This window comes from Seriola lalandi, unplaced genomic scaffold, assembly GCF_002814215.2.
Source record: "Seriola lalandi dorsalis isolate HSWRI2012SDOR001 ecotype SW California unplaced genomic scaffold, Sedor1 jcf7180002054899, whole genome shotgun sequence".
NCBI classification, from domain to species: Eukaryota; Metazoa; Chordata; class Actinopteri; order Carangiformes; family Carangidae; genus Seriola; species Seriola lalandi.
In genome coordinates, this window is record NW_019525451.1 from 509,243 (window position 1) to 527,268 (window position 18,026).

Genomic DNA, 18,026 nt, shown 5'->3' on the forward strand with positions numbered 1-18,026 from the left:
ACAATTTTTAACTGGTTTTCCTTATCAACTTCCTCATGTTTAAGGACAACAAAAGCAAAAAAAAAAAAACTGTTGTCTGGTAAATAACTGGAGACTTTATTTCTCCTCAAACAGGTTTGACCAGAGATGTGATGAAACTAAGAGCTCTCACTCTGCACGGTCATAACATACTACCATTTCAAAGTAAATAGAGTCTCTACGGAAGCCTACAAAGGAGTATAAGCGCCATGGATGAGAAAAAAAAAATTAATCATGCACTTCGAGAAAAAAAGGAGAAATATTGATATTAAAGTTTAAAAGATCTCACGCCAAAGTATCCCATAATTTAAATGCTAATTTTATCTCATAATTGTGACTTTCTTGCATAAGAGTCCGCTTAATCGGTAAAAATAAAATAATAAATAATAATGAATTTAACAATTGGGAACGTAAACTGTCGTGGAAATCGACAACCTGCCTTCACAGAAGAGTCAGGGTGAAAAAGTATCTCGTTATTCGTTGAAGTGGCGCATCTTCTCCACAGACGATCTTTGGCGTGACCTCAGCAGCAGCGACCCCGCGTGGTCAAACAGCGACACAGCTACTTTGCATATCCTGTTTCTCTGACTCAGATGATGGTGATGGCTGTCGGGAGAGGAGGCTAACCGACCTGCGCCGCATAGATGCTCGGACTGCTGGACGAAACTAAAAGCGAGGTAAAGTTAAAACGGCTGTTTTAATTAAACATCTCACTATAACAAAGGAGTCGTTGTGTCTCTTGTAAAGTGAAGACATTTCGCGGGTTTGGCAACGACACCCGCTGCTAGCTGAACTGCTGCTAGCTCACAAGCTCCTTCACATTTTCTGGCAGCTTTTTTTTCGACTTACTGTTACGTTTGTTTAAATTTTAATACCGCGTTGTTAATTAATTCCACAATACTGATAAAAGCCACAATGAGTTTTTTCTTTCTTTCTTTCTTTCTGCGCCTTGGTTGTAACTGAACACCTGCTCGACAGCCAGCTGGCTCCCAGTTCTCCACTCCTCCTTAAGTCGCAGGTGTTTGATCCCAGCTGCAACAACCATATTAGATTAGGTTTTTTAGCCTTTAGCTGCCATGAGTTTTTGTCCAGCCACAGATAACCTGTGATAACGGTGTATAAGTCGATTATAACTCACCGGAGGAACAGCTGTCAGCTCGGTTTTCATGTTGGATGATGCCTCGTATCTCAGCAGAATTCAACAGGAAACGAGCAGCAGTCACTTCATTCATTGAGAGTATGTCTCTCATTGTCAGTCAGTTTATATAAAATCTTATCTAACAAGGAAAAATATGAATCCTAATGGACTTACACATTATTTTACAAGTATTTATTCCCACTCTTCCTCTGTCTTAATATCTGTTCTTTTTTTTGTCAAAACAGAAACAAGCAAATATCCAATGATGGACGGGTATGTGTGAATTTCATATTTAACCACATCACTGTTAAACTGCAGCTATTATTATGATATGAAGCATTGTTGTTATAAGCAGCAGTACACATCCAGGTATAAAACCTGGACTGCTGCTCTGTCACCAGGTTTGCGGGGGACATGCTGAGCGACAGCTCGGTGATGGCTCGCATGCAGAAGAAGTTCTGGAAGACCAAGCAGGTCCTCATCAAAGCCACGGGCAAGAAGGAGGACGAGTATGTGGTGGCGTCAGACGCTGACCTGGACGCCAAGCTCGAGGTAGGTAGAAATTTAAACCTTCAGGGTTTTTGGCTACAGCACAAACTGAGTTACCTCTGACTCCACCAATGTTTATACTAACACAATTATATTTCACTGGACAGTCTTGTAAATGCTCCATCTGATTATGTTTATTACTGTATCCTGTAAAGACTCACCACTACCTTTTATTACATATTGTTTTTTTCTACCAGTGGTCGCCATTTCCTAAGCACTAGATCTTTTCCAGGGAGCCATGTTTGGTTTCTCTTCTGTAATTCCAAAAACTGCAGGAGCGTTACTCTCTGCCAAAACCATCATTAAAAAGCACAACAGCAAACCAGAAATGGTGCTAAATGAACAGTTTTTTCCCAGGACTTTTCTCTTATGAGTTATTGTGGAGCTTGTAAAATCTAAACCTTTTGCAGCTGTGTGATTTGTGTATAAGTGAATTGTTGCCTGCAGAGACCGTGCGCTCTCGCCCATGCTCTCTTTACTTTACATTCAGAGGTTTTAATAATCAGTCATTGGTAAAACGTCACTGACTAATTGTTGGTTCAGTCGGTACAGACTCATGTTGAGCAGCCAGACTTGGTTTATTAAAGATTGTACTGGAGATCTTAATGTCCTAAATGTGCTGGTGTCAAATATGACGCATGAGACGTCTGGAATATTTCCATTTGATGTAACGGTGTTGCCATAAAAGCCGTAGTTTGAACATCATATATCTTCAGTAAATGAATCTTGTGTAGTTGATGTGCTTATAGACAAAAAAAAGGGGGGGAAACTGGGTTTAAATGATTTGACAAAACTGTTTTAGCTACAGAGAAGAAAACAAATATAGTTAGTGCACATTATGCTGAGCCATAATGGGATTCATCATTTTCTACCCTCAGAGTTTGAGTCATACACCCCAGTTTCTACCGTCCATCTCTGCAGCGTGTGCTTCTAAAAATAAAATGAAGCTTGTGGGAAGTTTTGGAAAGGAGCACACATTGTATAGCTGCTCAGTTAACACAAAGACGCTCAGAACATCTACACTGTGTCCTTTGTTTGCAGAGCTATTTTCTTGCTCTGTAGTTTTAACAGTTCTAATTATGCAGAGATGTGAACAGTGAGTCGGCAGAGTCCAGCACGTCATTCCTCACCTGTGCTACAGCTCGGAGGGGACAGTTTGGATTGGCTGAAACCCGGCTGGCCTTGTGGTTATGACGGGCCGTCTGGCTGCGTGGTCCTGTGAGACGGTGACGTGGTGGAGATTCACCGTGAGGCTGTTGTTTGCTCTGAAACCAGATCGGGCCTCTCCTGTCGTCCTGCTCTCACTGTCCCTCGACTCAGCCGCCGTGAGACACAAGCAGAATGAACAAACAGGGGAAAGTGTTGAAGGACAAAAAAAGAAAGACCAGAAGAAATTGAGACAGATTTTCTTTTTTGTACAGCAGCTTTTTGCTTTCCTCTGCTTCCTTCACAAACTTCACCTCGAGTGTGAGCCCTCTGTGATCCGGCAGAGCTCAGATATCACCAGGACAGATTAGATTTGGAGCCGTGCAGCTACAGGGTTTTTATGCGCTCGGTATCTCAGCGTTGCCTCGCTGCGTTTTCAGATTTCATCTCAGCTGCTTTTATTCTGGAACCCGAGGGTTTCTTGAATGAAACATCAGATTAGATTTATTCAGTATTTATCTTTTGAAAGACATTGTGTAATGCAGAATTTGATTTATTTTGCCTTTGTTTTGTTTTGGTTTCTTGTTTAGTTATTCTTTAATATTTTATTCAGGTTGTCAAGCCTGATTGATTTTATAATGTTATCTGGTTTGTTTGATAGATATAAAACACAGACCATATCCATGAAGTCGATTATTCTCAGCCATCAGCAAAGAACTTAGTTAAAAATCAAGGAACGCCAATAGTTTATTAGTAAGAATAAATCTAGCTCTCTCTAAATGCAAAATGCAGTTTCAGAGTTTATAACTTTAATTTTCATTGTCTTTAGAAAACCTTAAATTGATGAAGTGATCGGTTCTACTCGTATCACCGTGCAGCCTGTGCACAGCTCTGACTCTGACAGGTGTTTGGCGTCCGACTGAAAGTAGTGACTGTTTATTCTCGAGTTAATCAGTAACATCATCTCCACCCTCGGCTCTCGCACGCTCTTAAGGACATGACCATCATTTTTGTGTAACTACCCACGTCTTAGCTACTTAACGGCAGGTACAGCTCACATGTTCTCAATGCAGAAAAGTTTTAATATAAAGTTAAACAAGTTTATATCATCAAAGTTACAAACAACATTAAACAAGTATATTTACAGTTGCAGTTTTTGCTCCTCAGAAGAAGTGGGGGAGAGAGATAGAGAGTTCAGGAGAAGGTTTTCTTGAGGATGCTGGTCCTGGACAGGCGGTAACTGTGGACCTGCTCACACAGACTGTTGTTTGGCTACAGGTCTTTGAGTCTGCACGCCTCCTTCTTCTCCTCCACTCACACTCAGTGTGAGTCTGGGTCTCGTGATGGGCTCCTCTGCCGTCATCACATTTCTCCTCCTCCTCCTCTCCTGCCTCCTCTTCACCTCCTCGACTCGTTCTCTCAGACTGTTCAGTCTCTCAGTTTCTTTCTCTCTCTCTCCTGCGTCTCTCCAGCTCTTCCAGAGCAACTCTTGCTCTTCTCTCCTCCTCCACTCGCCTCAGCTCTCTGTACATTTCTTCTCTGAAATGTCTCCCTCTCTCCTCAGGAGTCATTTCCCTGATGTTCTTCAGAACCTCCATCTCAGCGAGGAGTTGACTATCGTATACCAATACACAATTCACACAATTCTGAACAAGAAGCCTGAGAGAGGAGATGTAAAACTACATTGAGACGGTTTCTGGCTCTTAAAACCACAAATATATCTTCTTATGGATCAATACTTCAAAATAAAACACAGAAGAAGAGGAAAATATCGAGCTTTAAAATGACAGTATACATTTGGACATGATGAATTCTGCTCCCAATATCCTACTTAGTTTTTCCATGGTGGGCAAAAAGAAAATTCCAGTCTCACCTATTGTCTGTAATCTGTTTCCTGTGACTGACATAAATGATCACATGTTATAAGGTTGCAAAACGAACATTGTGAACGTCACAGATAAAAGCAACGATTGGCCTTCAAGCACAGACACACGTCCTGAGTCTTCATTTACACCTCCCTGTCTCTGAAAGGTGAGGTGACCTGTTCATCCCCCACTCTTCCCTTTCCATCAGACAGCAGCACTGGAGTGGCCTTAATGACACACTCTGCCAGACAGGTGTGTGTGTGTGTGTGTGTGTGTGTGTGTGTGTAAAGCAAAGTATTCTGATTCAGCCTGTTTTCTGTCTCTTCAGTTCTTCCGCTCGGTTCAGTCCACGTGCACAGAGCTGCTGAAGGTGATCGAGAAGTACCAGCACAGGATTTCACGTGAGTCACAGTCAAAACTAAATGACTGTATGAGATCTGTTCTCTGACTAACAAGAGGAGTCATCACAGTCTTTTCCCAAACAGAAGGTGTAGCTTTATATTTATGCTTTTATGTTTATGATCTGGGCTCCGTTTCCTGATAACAACGTATTTACACACAAAGCTTAATGTGCAGTCAGAACTTTCATCTTGCACCATAATCTGCCATCATTTCTGTAACAGGCTTGTCTCAGGAGGAGAACGAGCTCGGCCTGTTTCTGCGCTTCCAGGCCGATCACGATCGCACCAAGGCTGGAAACATGATGGACGCCACCAGCAAGGCCCTGTGCACCTCCGCCAAGCAGAGGTCAGCAGCAGCAGCAGAAAATCATGAAATCAATGATTTGAGTGCCAAGGAACTGAATATATGGCTGAATATCTAAGCTGATTATTTTCTCCTGCTGTATCTTATTTTTATTTTTGTTTTTTGTAGGATGGCACTTTGCCCTCCGCTGCACCGTTTGCACCAGGAAGTGGAGACCTTCAGGCGGCGCGCCATCGCCGACACGCTGCTGACAGTCAGTCGGATGGAGAAGTCCCGCACAGAGTACAGAGGAGCGCTGCTCTGGATGAAGGACATATCCCAAGAACTGGACCCAGACACCTACAAACAGCTGGAGAAGTTCCGCAAGGTCAGAGGACGCTCACTTGAGTTTAAGATGGGTTCTCTCTCTCTCTCTCTGTGATGTCACACACCGTTGTGTCTGTTTGTCTTTCTGTCGTCAGGTCCAAGCCCAGGTCAGAGGGACCAAGAGCCAGTTTGAGAAGCTGAAGAATGATGTGTGTCAGAAGGTGGACATGCTGGGAGCCAGCCGCTGCAACATGCTCTCCCACTCCCTCTGTACTTACCAGGTGTGTGTCTTTTTTAAAACTGGATTGTGCTCAGCTTCTCTCACGTCTGTGTTTAAAGCATTAGCACAAAGACAGGAAACGGGGGGCAGCACTTAGTCTGGCTGTGTCCTGTGATTCTTTAATCCGTACAAAAACAACAGCTTGTAATTTTACAGTGCAGAAACGTCCTTTAGTGCATTTAGTGGATTAAACAGACAAGAGACAGTGTGTGAATCCAGCGAGACGGACACCTGCAAGGCTTCTGTAAACTTAACTTCAGGATTTCAGCTGTTACTTTGAAAAGATTTGCTAGTAAACACTTGTTTTTCCTGTGGGCTAAGTGCGATGTATTTTACCTGTCTACCTGTCTGTGATCCTGGCAGACCACTCTGCTGCAGTTCTGGGAGAAGACGGCCCACGCCATGCTGCAGATCCACGAGGCCTTCCAAGGACACGTACCTTACCAGTTCACCACACTCAAGGTAGGTCGAACGAAAGAGACACCGCTGCCTCTGACTGCAGCGGTCCAACTGTAATAATGATAATATTAATAACGTCTTTAACTTTATCTCTCATACAGGACCTGCGAGATCCGCTGGAGCAGATAACAGAGATGGAGAAACAGGCGGATAAGAAGGAGAAGGCTCCACAGAGCAACACGGACAGGTGAGAACACATCAAACACACATGATGTATTTTCATTTTGTTTGTTTCATGTGACCAGAAATTTCTTTTATTATTAAATCATTAATAAATTAAGTACAGTCTGATGTGTGTTATTGAACCTGGTGCTAATACACACACATTCTGCTGTACCATCTGTCTCTGCCCTGTCATCATTAACACACACACACACACACACACTTTCCATCTCTGTATTTTCTTACTCTCTCGGTTCTGTCCTTTGTGTTTTGTTGAATATCTAAACTTCGCTGCGCTCTGAATTAAACAGAGACTGCTGTATTGCTATAAATAGCAAAACCACGTCTCGCCAGCTAGATGAGCCACATTTCATTACCCCCCCTCTCTCCTCCTCCCCCTCCCTCCTTCTCCCTCAGTCTGGTGTCCTTGGATGACGACAAGCCATCAGGAAGTGCCTCTGACGCAGGTGTGTACTGCCCCCTGCAGGCTGAAACGGCCTGTATTTGTTGGACCATTTCAGAAATCATGATGTTGTATTTTAGTTTTCTGTGTCTACCGTGTTCTTACGCACAAGCGCACCTCCGTTCTCTCCGATTGGAACAGCTGATTCATGGCGTACCCTTGTGTAGTAATAGGGTAGTACCTTCATTACAGTTGGCATGAATCCAAACACAGAGGAAACTAACTTTAGATTCACATTGTTATTGTCAAATAAAAAAATCATGACTTTTATTTTGTTGTTTTCCAGATCCCGCCCACAGCAGTGATGGACAGAGCCAAGCCAGTGACTGTGGTAAGTGTGTGTGTGTGTGTGAGTGTGAGAACCTGTGTTGGTGTTTTGATGCCCTTGTGTAAATAGCTGAACTGTGTACACTGGGATTGCTGTTGCTGACTGGACTGGAAACCTGTTGGCTTTATGACACTTTGATCTCAGCGCACAAAAAAGCTCCCACGCCCACCTCAGCCCTGCGGGATCTCGGAGGACTGTCGATGGACTCTGACGACGGTCTGATGCTCATGGCCTGTGATCTGCCCAGCCACGGCTCCCAACAAACGTCCCGCTGCAGCCCCAGCTCCTGCCTCCTCCTCAGGGTGGAGACCAGGATGAGGCCTGGGGCTTTGGGAGCCTCACGTCCAGCCTCTCACAGCTGCCTGCCACTGGTAAACTGGCTGACTGTTTCCTCCTCTTTCCAGCTGCCTGACTGGTTCTCAGCTTTCTCCCCTCTGCTGGGATTTCACCTCTGCTTCCTTTTGCACTTTAGATCTGCATCGGTGTGCTCTGCTGGTGTGAGGCTTTGTTTCCCTCACCTTTTGTCTTTTAGGAAAAAACAATCTCACGTCTGAGTTTCTGCGTTCGCAGTGACGTTAGAGCAGCTTCGTGTAAAAATACCAGTGTCATGTTTAAATACGATCCGCTGAAAGGAATACTGGGAAATACGCCAGTCTGATTCCTTGGCCAGAAATGCATTAGAAGATTGACACCGTGTAGCTGTTAGCTTAGCATATTGACTGGATCAAGGAAACAGCCAAACTGGCTCCGTTCAGAGGTAACAAAGTCCCTCTGCCAGCGCCTCTAACGCTCTCATTAACACGAAATATGTATTTTGTTTCATCCATAGCATTAACTGGCTCTGGCTGGGAAATATTCCACCACCTAACACCCTGTAGAGCTGTGAATTCTTCTGCTACACATAGGTTTCTGTTCTTGTTGCTAATGTTGGAGCGTATCTGTGAACATCCAGGAAATAAACGATTGGCCTTGTTGTGAATAGCTTCACCCTGATATCTACTTATCTGCTTTGTCCAGTTCTCGATTGTACAAATGGAGTTTGAGGAAATTACTGTAGGACACCTCTAATGAGACTTTTTCACATTTAAATCAGCTGACTCTGGTCACCCCTCTTTTCGTTCCCTCTCCCCTCTCTAGGTGACGGTCTGCTCTCAGGAGGCCCCCCCCACCCTGCAGGGACAGGGCTGAGACCGGAGGAGGAGGACAGTGAGAAGGGCGACATGGCTTTCCTCAAAGATCTCCTCAGTCCAGGACCAGGAGCCAGCGATGAGTTCAGCAAAGAGTGGCAGGATGCTTTCGGGATGTTCGACCCTCCCAAAGTCCAACCTGCAGCCGAGGTGGCAACGGGCAGTGGGCAAGCGGCACGTCTGCCTTCTAACCCCCCCAGCCCTACAGGCTTCCTGCCCTCCCAGCTGCTGGATCACAGTCTGAGCGCCACAGGTCAGACACACTGCCCTCTGCTGGAGGGATGAGCTCACTGCGCCTCACTAACACCAGCAGAAAGAATATAAACTACTTTTTATAATTCATCCCCGCTTCATCTTTCAGGCTGGTCAACCCCCCCGATGTTCCAAGCTCCGCCTCTGCAGCCTCCTCCTGGTCAGAACCAATCAGCTCAGTCGGCTCCAAGTCCAGCAGCTAATGGTAAGATCTGTTTCCTCTGTGATTAAAGCTCCATATCTTACACTGTTTCTGTGTTTTATTTGAAGTGTTGATCCATAGTAATGTGTGTGTGTGTGTGTGTGTGTGTGTGTGTGTGTGTGTGTGTGTGCGTGCGTGCGCCTGTGTGTTTGTGAATGTATGATTTCTCTTCAAGAATCTGGATGTCAGCAACTTTTTCATGTCAACAACCAAGTAAATGATCTAACACACACACACACAGACATGATGCTCACACATGCACCTGCAGTTCTGTTACATGGAGAGACGTGTGCACGTGTCCACACTTGAACATACGATCTTATTGTTACACTGGAAGATGATATTTTACACCGTCAGTAGAGACGATGGTTAAACTCTGTTGGTGAGTGGCTGAACTGCTGCTGCAGCTTTGACAGAGACTGTTAACACTAACACAAGAAGCCACTGACTCGTGCACACAGCAGACCTCATGTGGTTTGTGTTACTCTTCACTTTGTTCTTGCGGCTTCTGTCAGGCGGAGAGTGTTTGTGTTCCAGGTTGCTTCTGGACGCCGTTGTGTGCTTCTGTTTTTTATTAATGTTTGCATCGTTTGGGTGTGTGTCGGTTTGCTGTGTGTACACATCACAAGAGACACAGGATATTAAAAAGACTCTATTTACTCTTATTACGTTGTTTATATGTAGTAGCACATGATTGTCACACAGGAGTGATTATAAACTGGACGTGGTGTGTATGAGATGGGGCGGGAGCCTGTTCCTGTCACTGAGCCTGTGTTTGCACAGAAACAGCAGCGAAGCTCCTACTGCAGCAATGGCCACAAAGCTGAGTTCAGCCTCACATCAGTGATCCTCTGGTATCATGAAGCTGGTCAGCACTTGGCTCTGCTTTAACTCTGGCTCTTCTCATCCAGCCAGAGAGCTTACTATTAATTATATGCAACATCATCAGGAACACGAGTGACGTGTTTGATACGACACGAGCTTCAGCCATGACAGCAGAGGTGAGAAAATAGGATGTAAAGACACAAAAACACCTTATCCTGAATGCACCTCTGTAAGGCTGTAAACAAGTGTAGGATTTATTATATAGGCCATCATGAGGTTCACAGGATGAATCATAACAATGTCATCCTCTGATTTTACAGGTTTTTGGTCGTAAAGGACAAAAAACTGATGAAATGTCTTTCCCATCAGCCTCAGCTGTACTTATGCTAATTAGCAAATGTTAGCATGCTCATATGCTAAACCAAGTGGGTTAATATTACCTGCCGATCCTCAGCATTGACAATATGAGAATGATGTTTGCATTGAGCTCAAAGCACAGCCTCACAGAGACACTCGAATATCGGATGAAGTCTATCTGACTGAAATGCATTTATAATGATTAAATTAACAATGTATATTTATTTTCTATTAAAAGCTCCCAGTGACTTTCATTTACAGTCATAATCTAATGAGATAGAAGGAGGAAATGGTTTTAGACTCTGATGTGCAGTAATAGAATAAACGTGTTTGGAAAAATCTGGGAACTGAACCACAACTTATGCAGCTAAGAGTTTGTTGTTTTAAAGCCAGAGCAGACTGATCTCACTTTGTAATACAGACCATCGTGAAGACTCCACCATTTGGATAAATAACGTGCAATGATCAGCGGAAGGAAAACTCTGCTTTCTCAGAGCTGTGAGGGATTCAGTTAGAGGTCTAAAGTCAGTGATGAGCTGTGAACCATCTCGTCCTCGGAGGCGGCCGATGGTGTCAGATTACAGGCGCAGTGGAGATCTAAGCTTCTGTGATGCCAACAGCCTTTTACTGACTGTTTAACTTTCCATTCCAGATTCTGTTGGTTTGAATGTAGAGTCAAAACAGGAAATGTTTGAAATCATCTCCTGTCCCATCTGTGGTTAAAGTTTCACAATCACAAGTCCAAGGCCAAGAAAAATGTGTGAAGGATGAAACATTTATTTTGTAAGTAGGACAAAGGGAATTTATTATTATTATTAGTGGGTTGTTGAAGTCCTACAAATGTACAAATAACAGAAAGTAATTTCCAGATTATATCACTGTCACTGCAAAATCAGATGTTAATTGTTTTGCACAACACTGTAAAGATAAAGTAACACTATTAAATAACACTGTAAAATAATTCATATTTTTAGCTCTTGTGTGAGATATATATATATATATATATTGTTGTAAGGGAAAGGAATCAACACTGGAGAGCTGTTACCATCTCAATGGATTTATAATGTACCTGATGTGGATTTAATTCCCACTGATTCAGTTTTGTTTTTGAGGGAAAAGAAAATACCAAGACTGACATTTTTGAATGTTTACCTTTTTGGTTTTGGTGCAAAATGACGATGCAAAGCTTCAGCTTTCTGTTGAGATGTGAAAACTTGTACATGCACCGACTGAAACCAAATCCTCAGTTATGACATTTGTGCTAGCTAAGATGATCGGAGTGCATTATGGGAAAAATTCCTCATGTTTTATGAGTAAGACAACTCACGAATACTTTTATACACATTAGTGTCTATGCTTTTTTTTTTCTTGTTTCTGATGCAGCATTTAAACATCAGTCACAGGGGAACAACTGTATTAATATTTCTGTCACCTCATGTATTTTACTTTTTACTGTTGATTCACACGCTTTAAAAAATAAGAATGTATTTCTCAATTCAATCACAAACGCTTCATTTAATTCAACTATGCCTTTTTATTTCACTGGAGGAGTTTAACAGATGAAAACTTGGCAGTTCTGTTTCCAATAAACTGGACAAGCAAACATATCATCATTGTGTTGAGTTTTCTTATGTGGAGCCTCATTCCAAAATGCTGTTTATCCACTTTCAAAAAAGAAAAAGTTGGAAATAAATCTGTATTTTTTTGACATATATGAATCTGCTCTTTCGAACTACTTTATTTATTTTTCTGTAAACATATTTCTAAAAACGACAAATAAGAGCATGTCGCTGTTGTGTGATTGTTTTCCAGCACGTGGATATCTCTCATTTTGGAACAGAACTCTTTGTTTCTTAAAGACATTATTTGTTACATAACCATTTTAGCAAGTGGTTGTTAACTCAAATCAGGTCACTGAACAAACAACACCCACTTCTACTCTGCTACAGGTTTACATCATTCAGGATTTCCACTGTGTGAGGCTACAGAAATAGCAGCTGTTGTTTTTGCTCACTTAAAGTAGTGTAGACTTGTTAGTGTGCACTGAGAAGTAAGTTTATCTGTTTTTGTTTCCTATTCACTACAACCTGAGATGGACGATGTAATCTACTCTTGATTAAAATTCTCTGAAGACCCAATTACACTCCTGTCTGATAAATAAATACATAATTATTCACAATAATGAGACATAGTAATTCACAGTACTCAGCAGAGGAACAGGAGGGGGGTGGGGAGGTGGAGGAGGAGGGGGGGGGGAATTATATGGTACAATTATTGACTCATTCAGATACATATCTTTGTCAGCTGATAATACAAACACAGTGTGCCTCTATATTTACAAATCCAGTACATTCCTATCCCACCATAGCAGGCACAGTCAAGTAGTAATGACATATACAGGAGGGTGGACCAGGCGCACGGAGAGGCTGTCAACCAACAGTACTACACTTCAATCACCATGACAACCTACCCTCAGAAATTCAGATATCAGTCATGTCATTTAGTTTTTTAATCAGCTTTTTAGACTTAGAGTCATCAAACAGTCCGACACTGGAATAACTGTATTTACAAGTTAATTACGTCTACAGGGGTTATTTTATATCGTCTTCAGACGTAACTGACGTGATGGCATTTTATGTCGTCGTTAGCCGTTATTGACGTGTACAGACGTTATTTATTTATTTAAAATATTGTCTTTCAGACGTAACATCTGTACACGTCAGTTACGGTTGATGACGAAACGTCTAGTAGACGTCAATAAAGTCAGACGTTACATATAATTTTTTTTTTTTTTTTTAAATGTATTAAGATGTAACGGCTGTACGTCAATTACGTCAAGACGTAATTTAAAAAATATAGTCTTTGTAAATTGTAAATTCAGCATTTTTATATCGTCTTAAGACGTACGAATTTGACGTCCTAACGCGGACGTAAAAATAGAGGTTTTGGACCAATCCCCGTGCAGTACGTAACGGTAACGGCGGGCAAGTGACGCACAACGTAAATCCTCCATAGACCAGACCGGCTCATTTCGACTCGGCCTTCGCGGTCTACAGCGGCTCCCTGAAATGGGACACAGCTAAAGTCTCATGTTGCCTGGCTGCTGTCAGTCAAATTTAATTTAACCACACCCACACAGGAAGTTGTTTTTTTTTAACTTTAACTTTGTTGCGTATTAAGTCATGCATATTTAAACCTGCCTTGTTAGCATTTAGAGCAACATTAGCATTCATTTGAGGTTGTGTTTTCTGTCTCCATCTGGCTTTGGCGTCTAAATGCTCCACTGTGATCACCAGCTACTAATATTAAAGCATTTGTAAGTCAGACCACTGAAAAGAAAAGGTTGGTTGTATCTGATTTGAACATCCCAACATACTCCAATAGTCTGCAGTGCAGCATTTGGGTTCACGACCTCTCCATGTCCAGAGCCCTGCAAGCCAGAGGAGGTCTCTCCTGGGGGGGGGGGGCGAGGCCCCTCTGGACACATTTCACAACAACACAGTTTGAGCAAGACAGAAGGAAATCAGCATTACAGTGACAGTGAGGGAAAGAAAAGGGGAGAGGGAGGGAGGGGGAAAAGGAGCAGAAGAGGAGGAGGTTGTGGTTGTGGTTGTGATGGCGGTGGAGTAAAAAAAGGACACTGTGAGCAAAAGGCTGGCGCTTAGGGAAGGAGGGGCGAGCAGACACAGGTTGAACACGCTGCACACATCATAGCCCTGGCCTGTGTTTCCCATAGATACACACCGCTCAGCGGGACCAGCTCGCTGCTACCAGTTAGTGTAACAAAGGCATCAGCTTGTACCAGTTTAGTCAGCTGTCACTGGAAGCAGCTGAAAACAGATGTCTGGATTTGGCTCACAGGTGGTCTACGTATATTGTGTACTGGACTCTGGACCACCTTGTACTTTTGAGGCTAGGCCCCGCCCCTCTGCATGTATCTATGGCCACCATAGTACAAAGATCAAACATGATCAGAGCGCTACGCTGGTTTGGGGAAACTGAGCGGTCGAAAATATCAGGCACATTTTTTAACTTCTCCTTGTCACGACCTTTCAGGTTTTGCTACGATATAACTGGCAGCACCAAAATTAGCCTCTATGGTCAATCTCTTGGTCGCCAAGGAAACCTGCGGGCCTTTTTTTTTTTTTAATGGAAGGCATATTTTATATCAAGAGAAATAACTAGAGATAGAAAAAGAGATATGTCCGTGGAAAGGCGTATTATGTAATATAATACGATGAAATAAAAGAGTCTGTCCTTTTACCCTTTTCCTCCCAAAAAACAGGAACATAACCAGCACTAAAGGTAGAAGAAAGCGATGAAATGTTGGCTGCAGACACCTACACTGGGCTGCAGGACTCTCACGTTGTAGTTGTCTGAGGAGGAGAGGCAGTGGGAAGCACTTTTTCAACAAGATAAGGACATCAGAGAGAGCTTAGCTGGCATGCTGAAGGCATTTTTTGGAGCTGAAGGGTTGTTTCCTAGTTTCAAATGTTTTCCAATTCTCGTGGGTGGCTGTTTCGGGGGTTTGTGGTGACTTAAAACGCCTCGTCAGAAACTCTCGGGCTCCTCCAGGAGGCAGGGCTGGGTGGACAGAGGCACGAGGGACGGGGACAGGCTTCGCAGACCCACCCCGGGGCGGAAGTTGAGGTCCGGGGCGGGGAGTAAGGGCTTGAGGATGCTGACAAGGCAGAAGGCAGAGCCGCTGTTGGGGATGAAGTTGACCTTGTTGCGGTCGGGACACAGGAAGGGAGGGATCTCCTGCAGAGGTTTGGGCCTGGAAACACACAGGGACACAGTCATGTGCTGTACACCACACAGCTGGAAACATGTCTTACATTTTATTGTCAGTTTTATATCCACAACAACAAAGGAGGAACAGGTGCCGGGCATCAACACAACACCGTTAGTGACAGCGAGTTATACTGCGATGCTACATGATTAGCATGATTCCTCCCTGATGTTAAAGCATAAAACAAACAGAGGGATGAAATTAAATTTAACAGAGGAAAGGTGAGAGATACGATTATTGTCTGAACAGTAATTTCCTTTGAGCGGATGCCTCTTTTATTTCAAGTGAGGTGGGGCGCCTTCACAATAAAGCGCTGCAGGAAACCCTGCCCATGTGATTTCTGAGTAAATAAGAAAAGTCAAAGTTTCCATCTCTTTGATGAATACAAGCCAATTATTTCATTTCCTGTTATTCGGGAAAGCAGCACGGCACGAATGTGGTGTCGCAGTTCCATAAAACTAAAGGACTCGCAGGTTACAGATGTGAACGGCCCACATCCTGTCTGTTAGTCCTCCGTGTGTCCATACGCCTACTATGAAGCTAGAGCCAGGAGGCGGTTAGTTACGCTTAGTTACTTGTAATTCTTTATCCATGTTGTATTCCCCACTGGTAGTCGAGTCTGATGAGAGCCAATCAGGAGAGACCGTGGGTGTCTCCTTCATCGTCTAACACTCTGTCTGTGTTGTCTTTCTACTCACATGGACTCCTCGATCACTTTGACCTTCTCGCAGCCCTCTGGAGGTTCTCTCTTGAACATGTAGCTGTTGTTGGGTCTGGGAGAGGCAGCGTATTTAGGCAGCGGGGAGCAGGGGCCCAGCTCTGAGGACACGCACACACAAACATGGTGTGTGAAGAGCATGTGTACAATATGTGTGTGTGTGTGTGTGTGTGTGTGTGTGTTGATCACCTTTCTCCTCGTAGGGGCTGCCTCCACCCGTGTCGTTGAGGACGGTGAGGTAGGAGGGCGAGATGGAGTCGGGGCGGCTACTGCAGTTGCTATGGTTACCACTCAAGCCGCCCCCTGAGGGTGTCTGTGTGTCGATACTGCGGGTGCTGCTGCTGCGCTGCGGGGGGACAGGTGGGGGTGCGCGGTGCCCATCTGGGACATCCTGTGGCTGTCACACACACACACACACACACACACACACACACACACACACACACACACAAATGAGGTCACAATAACAACATCGCACCGAGGGTTTAATCCTGTGAATCCTTGAATGTCAATTAGTCAGTGAAGAAGAAAAAACACATTTTCAGACACAATGACCCTGAAATCTCAGTGAGTGAAACTCACAACGATGGTCTCGTCCTTCTCGGGGGTGTCCCGGATGATGATGCGTTCGATCTCCTGGTTGAGACCCTCCACGCTGTTGCGGAAGCGAGGCGCCGATGACTTGGATATAGGGATGGGTATCAGAATGGTCTTGGGCATCGGGGACTGAAGAAGAAAACACAGGACACACACATTTGTCTGCAGTGAATACAGATTCTGCAGCTGTTTACAGATGTTGACAGAAAAGACATTAAAGCTCCATATTTAAAGTTACCTGCCTTCTTTTAAAAATGAAAATAATTACTAGATAGATAGATGGAGAGATTGATCTGTTGATCACCTGCGACTGGATGATGGTGTGGCTGCCATTGAACGGGGACTTGCGGTCTTTATCCCTCCGATGGCGGCTGCTGCGTTTGCTGCGCTGAAGTTGCTGACGCAATTTGGCAATCTGGAGAGGTTCACAGAGAGACACACACTGTAATGCAGACATACAGATGTACACACACATTAATGGCAGTGATACACACACACACACAGTGTTTATTTAAAACACAAAAGAGCATGTTTCTGAAACACTGACCTCCTTGAGCTGGTCGGTGCTCCCACAGGAGGCCGAGCGTTTGTGAGAGCCCCTCCTCCTCTCATCTGCCCAGGCCCTGGGGGTCTAACACACACACACACACACAGGTCAGAGCTAAACATCAAATACTAGCACAAAGAAGCCAAATCAGGAGGAAAAACGTGGCATGAAAACCAGACCTGGATTTAATCCTGGATTAATAAATGCATAAATAATGCAATTCATCCACAGTCCTCTTTTCACAGACTTGCCGTTACTCTGTGCTGTTAGGGCTCAACTAATGAAAATAACACAGTATAAATATGCTTCTGTTAGCAGCGACTTAGCTGATGCTGCCTCTAATGTCTCCATGCCAACCGAACATCTAGCATCTGTCTGCAGTGTCTGATACCCCGGGGCAATGGTTCCCAAACCGGGGGTAGGGACCCACAACGGGTCCTCAAGATAATCAAGACGGGGGTCACAAGATTACTGCAAAAAATATCCTTCTTAGCAAGTGACTATTGTTTAAATGAGTCTTTTAAACGTGACAGAATCTGCCAGTGCAGTGAGAATATTTCCACATTTTCTTGAAAGACTTTGATTTCTATTAAAAAACAAAGACTTTCATCAGCAACAGGCGAAGAAACCACTCCAACCTGCAGGACTGCACTTCACCTGACGAACTAAATCTGATGGACAAACATGAATTATCTGTTTCTTACTCCTTGAACTGTCATAAATGGTCACTCCTGCACTTTGATCCTTTAATTCCCATAAACTTTTGTCGATACATGACTCATTGAACCCGAATGACTGTGGTTATCATTTAAATGTCCATGTAGCGCGGCCATGGGGTCAGGTTATTCATTTCTGTTCTTTGATTGTAATCACCTGCAGAACATTCCTGTAAGCCTCAGCTCTACTTCCCACACACACACACACACACACACACACACACACACACACTCACCTGCGTCGCTTTGTCCCTCATGTAGGGAACGTGTTGGTGCTGGCTGTCGTCCTGAGGCCAGGGACCTGTCAGGTGAGCGCCAGCGATCGCGCCCTGTGAGGGCCACAGCTGGACGCGATGGCGGGAGACCAAGAGGAGAATGAAAGAGCAGAGAGCTCAGAGAGGGAGGGAGGCGGGG

General features: G+C 44.0%; 2 protein-coding genes across 4 annotated transcripts; one reads left to right on the plus strand and one right to left on the minus strand.

The window, feature by feature from the left end:
- The first annotated feature begins 585 nt into the window (after positions 1-585).
- On the plus strand, positions 586-9,089 carry LOC111672383 (islet cell autoantigen 1-like protein). Its single transcript, XM_023429789.2, is given in 15 exon segments — positions 586-695; positions 1,402-1,429; positions 1,558-1,708; positions 5,045-5,117; positions 5,340-5,463; positions 5,590-5,788; positions 5,883-6,008; positions 6,371-6,469; positions 6,568-6,653; positions 7,046-7,095; positions 7,378-7,422; positions 7,564-7,659; positions 7,662-7,790; positions 8,557-8,859; positions 8,968-9,089. Coding segments are annotated over 14 exon segments (1,614 nt in total). The 5' UTR covers positions 586-695; positions 1,402-1,418.
- Positions 9,090-11,756: 2,667 nt separating this feature from the next.
- Positions 11,757-18,020, minus strand: LOC111672424 (protein FAM117B). Of its 3 annotated transcripts, none has more exons than XM_023429831.2 (7): positions 17,849-18,020; positions 16,897-16,980; positions 16,654-16,764; positions 16,335-16,478; positions 15,942-16,149; positions 15,733-15,853; positions 11,757-15,019 (listed from the first exon to the last, which is right to left on the minus strand). In XM_023429831.2, exons 1-7 carry the CDS (start codon positions 17,867-17,869, stop codon positions 14,794-14,796), a joined length of 915 nt encoding a protein of 304 aa, XP_023285599.1. In that variant the 5' UTR covers positions 17,870-18,020; the 3' UTR covers positions 11,757-14,793. The 3 variants fall into 3 exon arrangements, with proteins under 3 accessions (XP_023285599.1, XP_087036406.1, XP_087036405.1); XM_087180280.1 differs by having other exon boundaries at positions 15,942-16,143; positions 16,654-16,791; XM_087180279.1 differs by having other exon boundaries at positions 16,654-16,791.
- Positions 18,021-18,026: the final 6 nt, after the last annotated feature.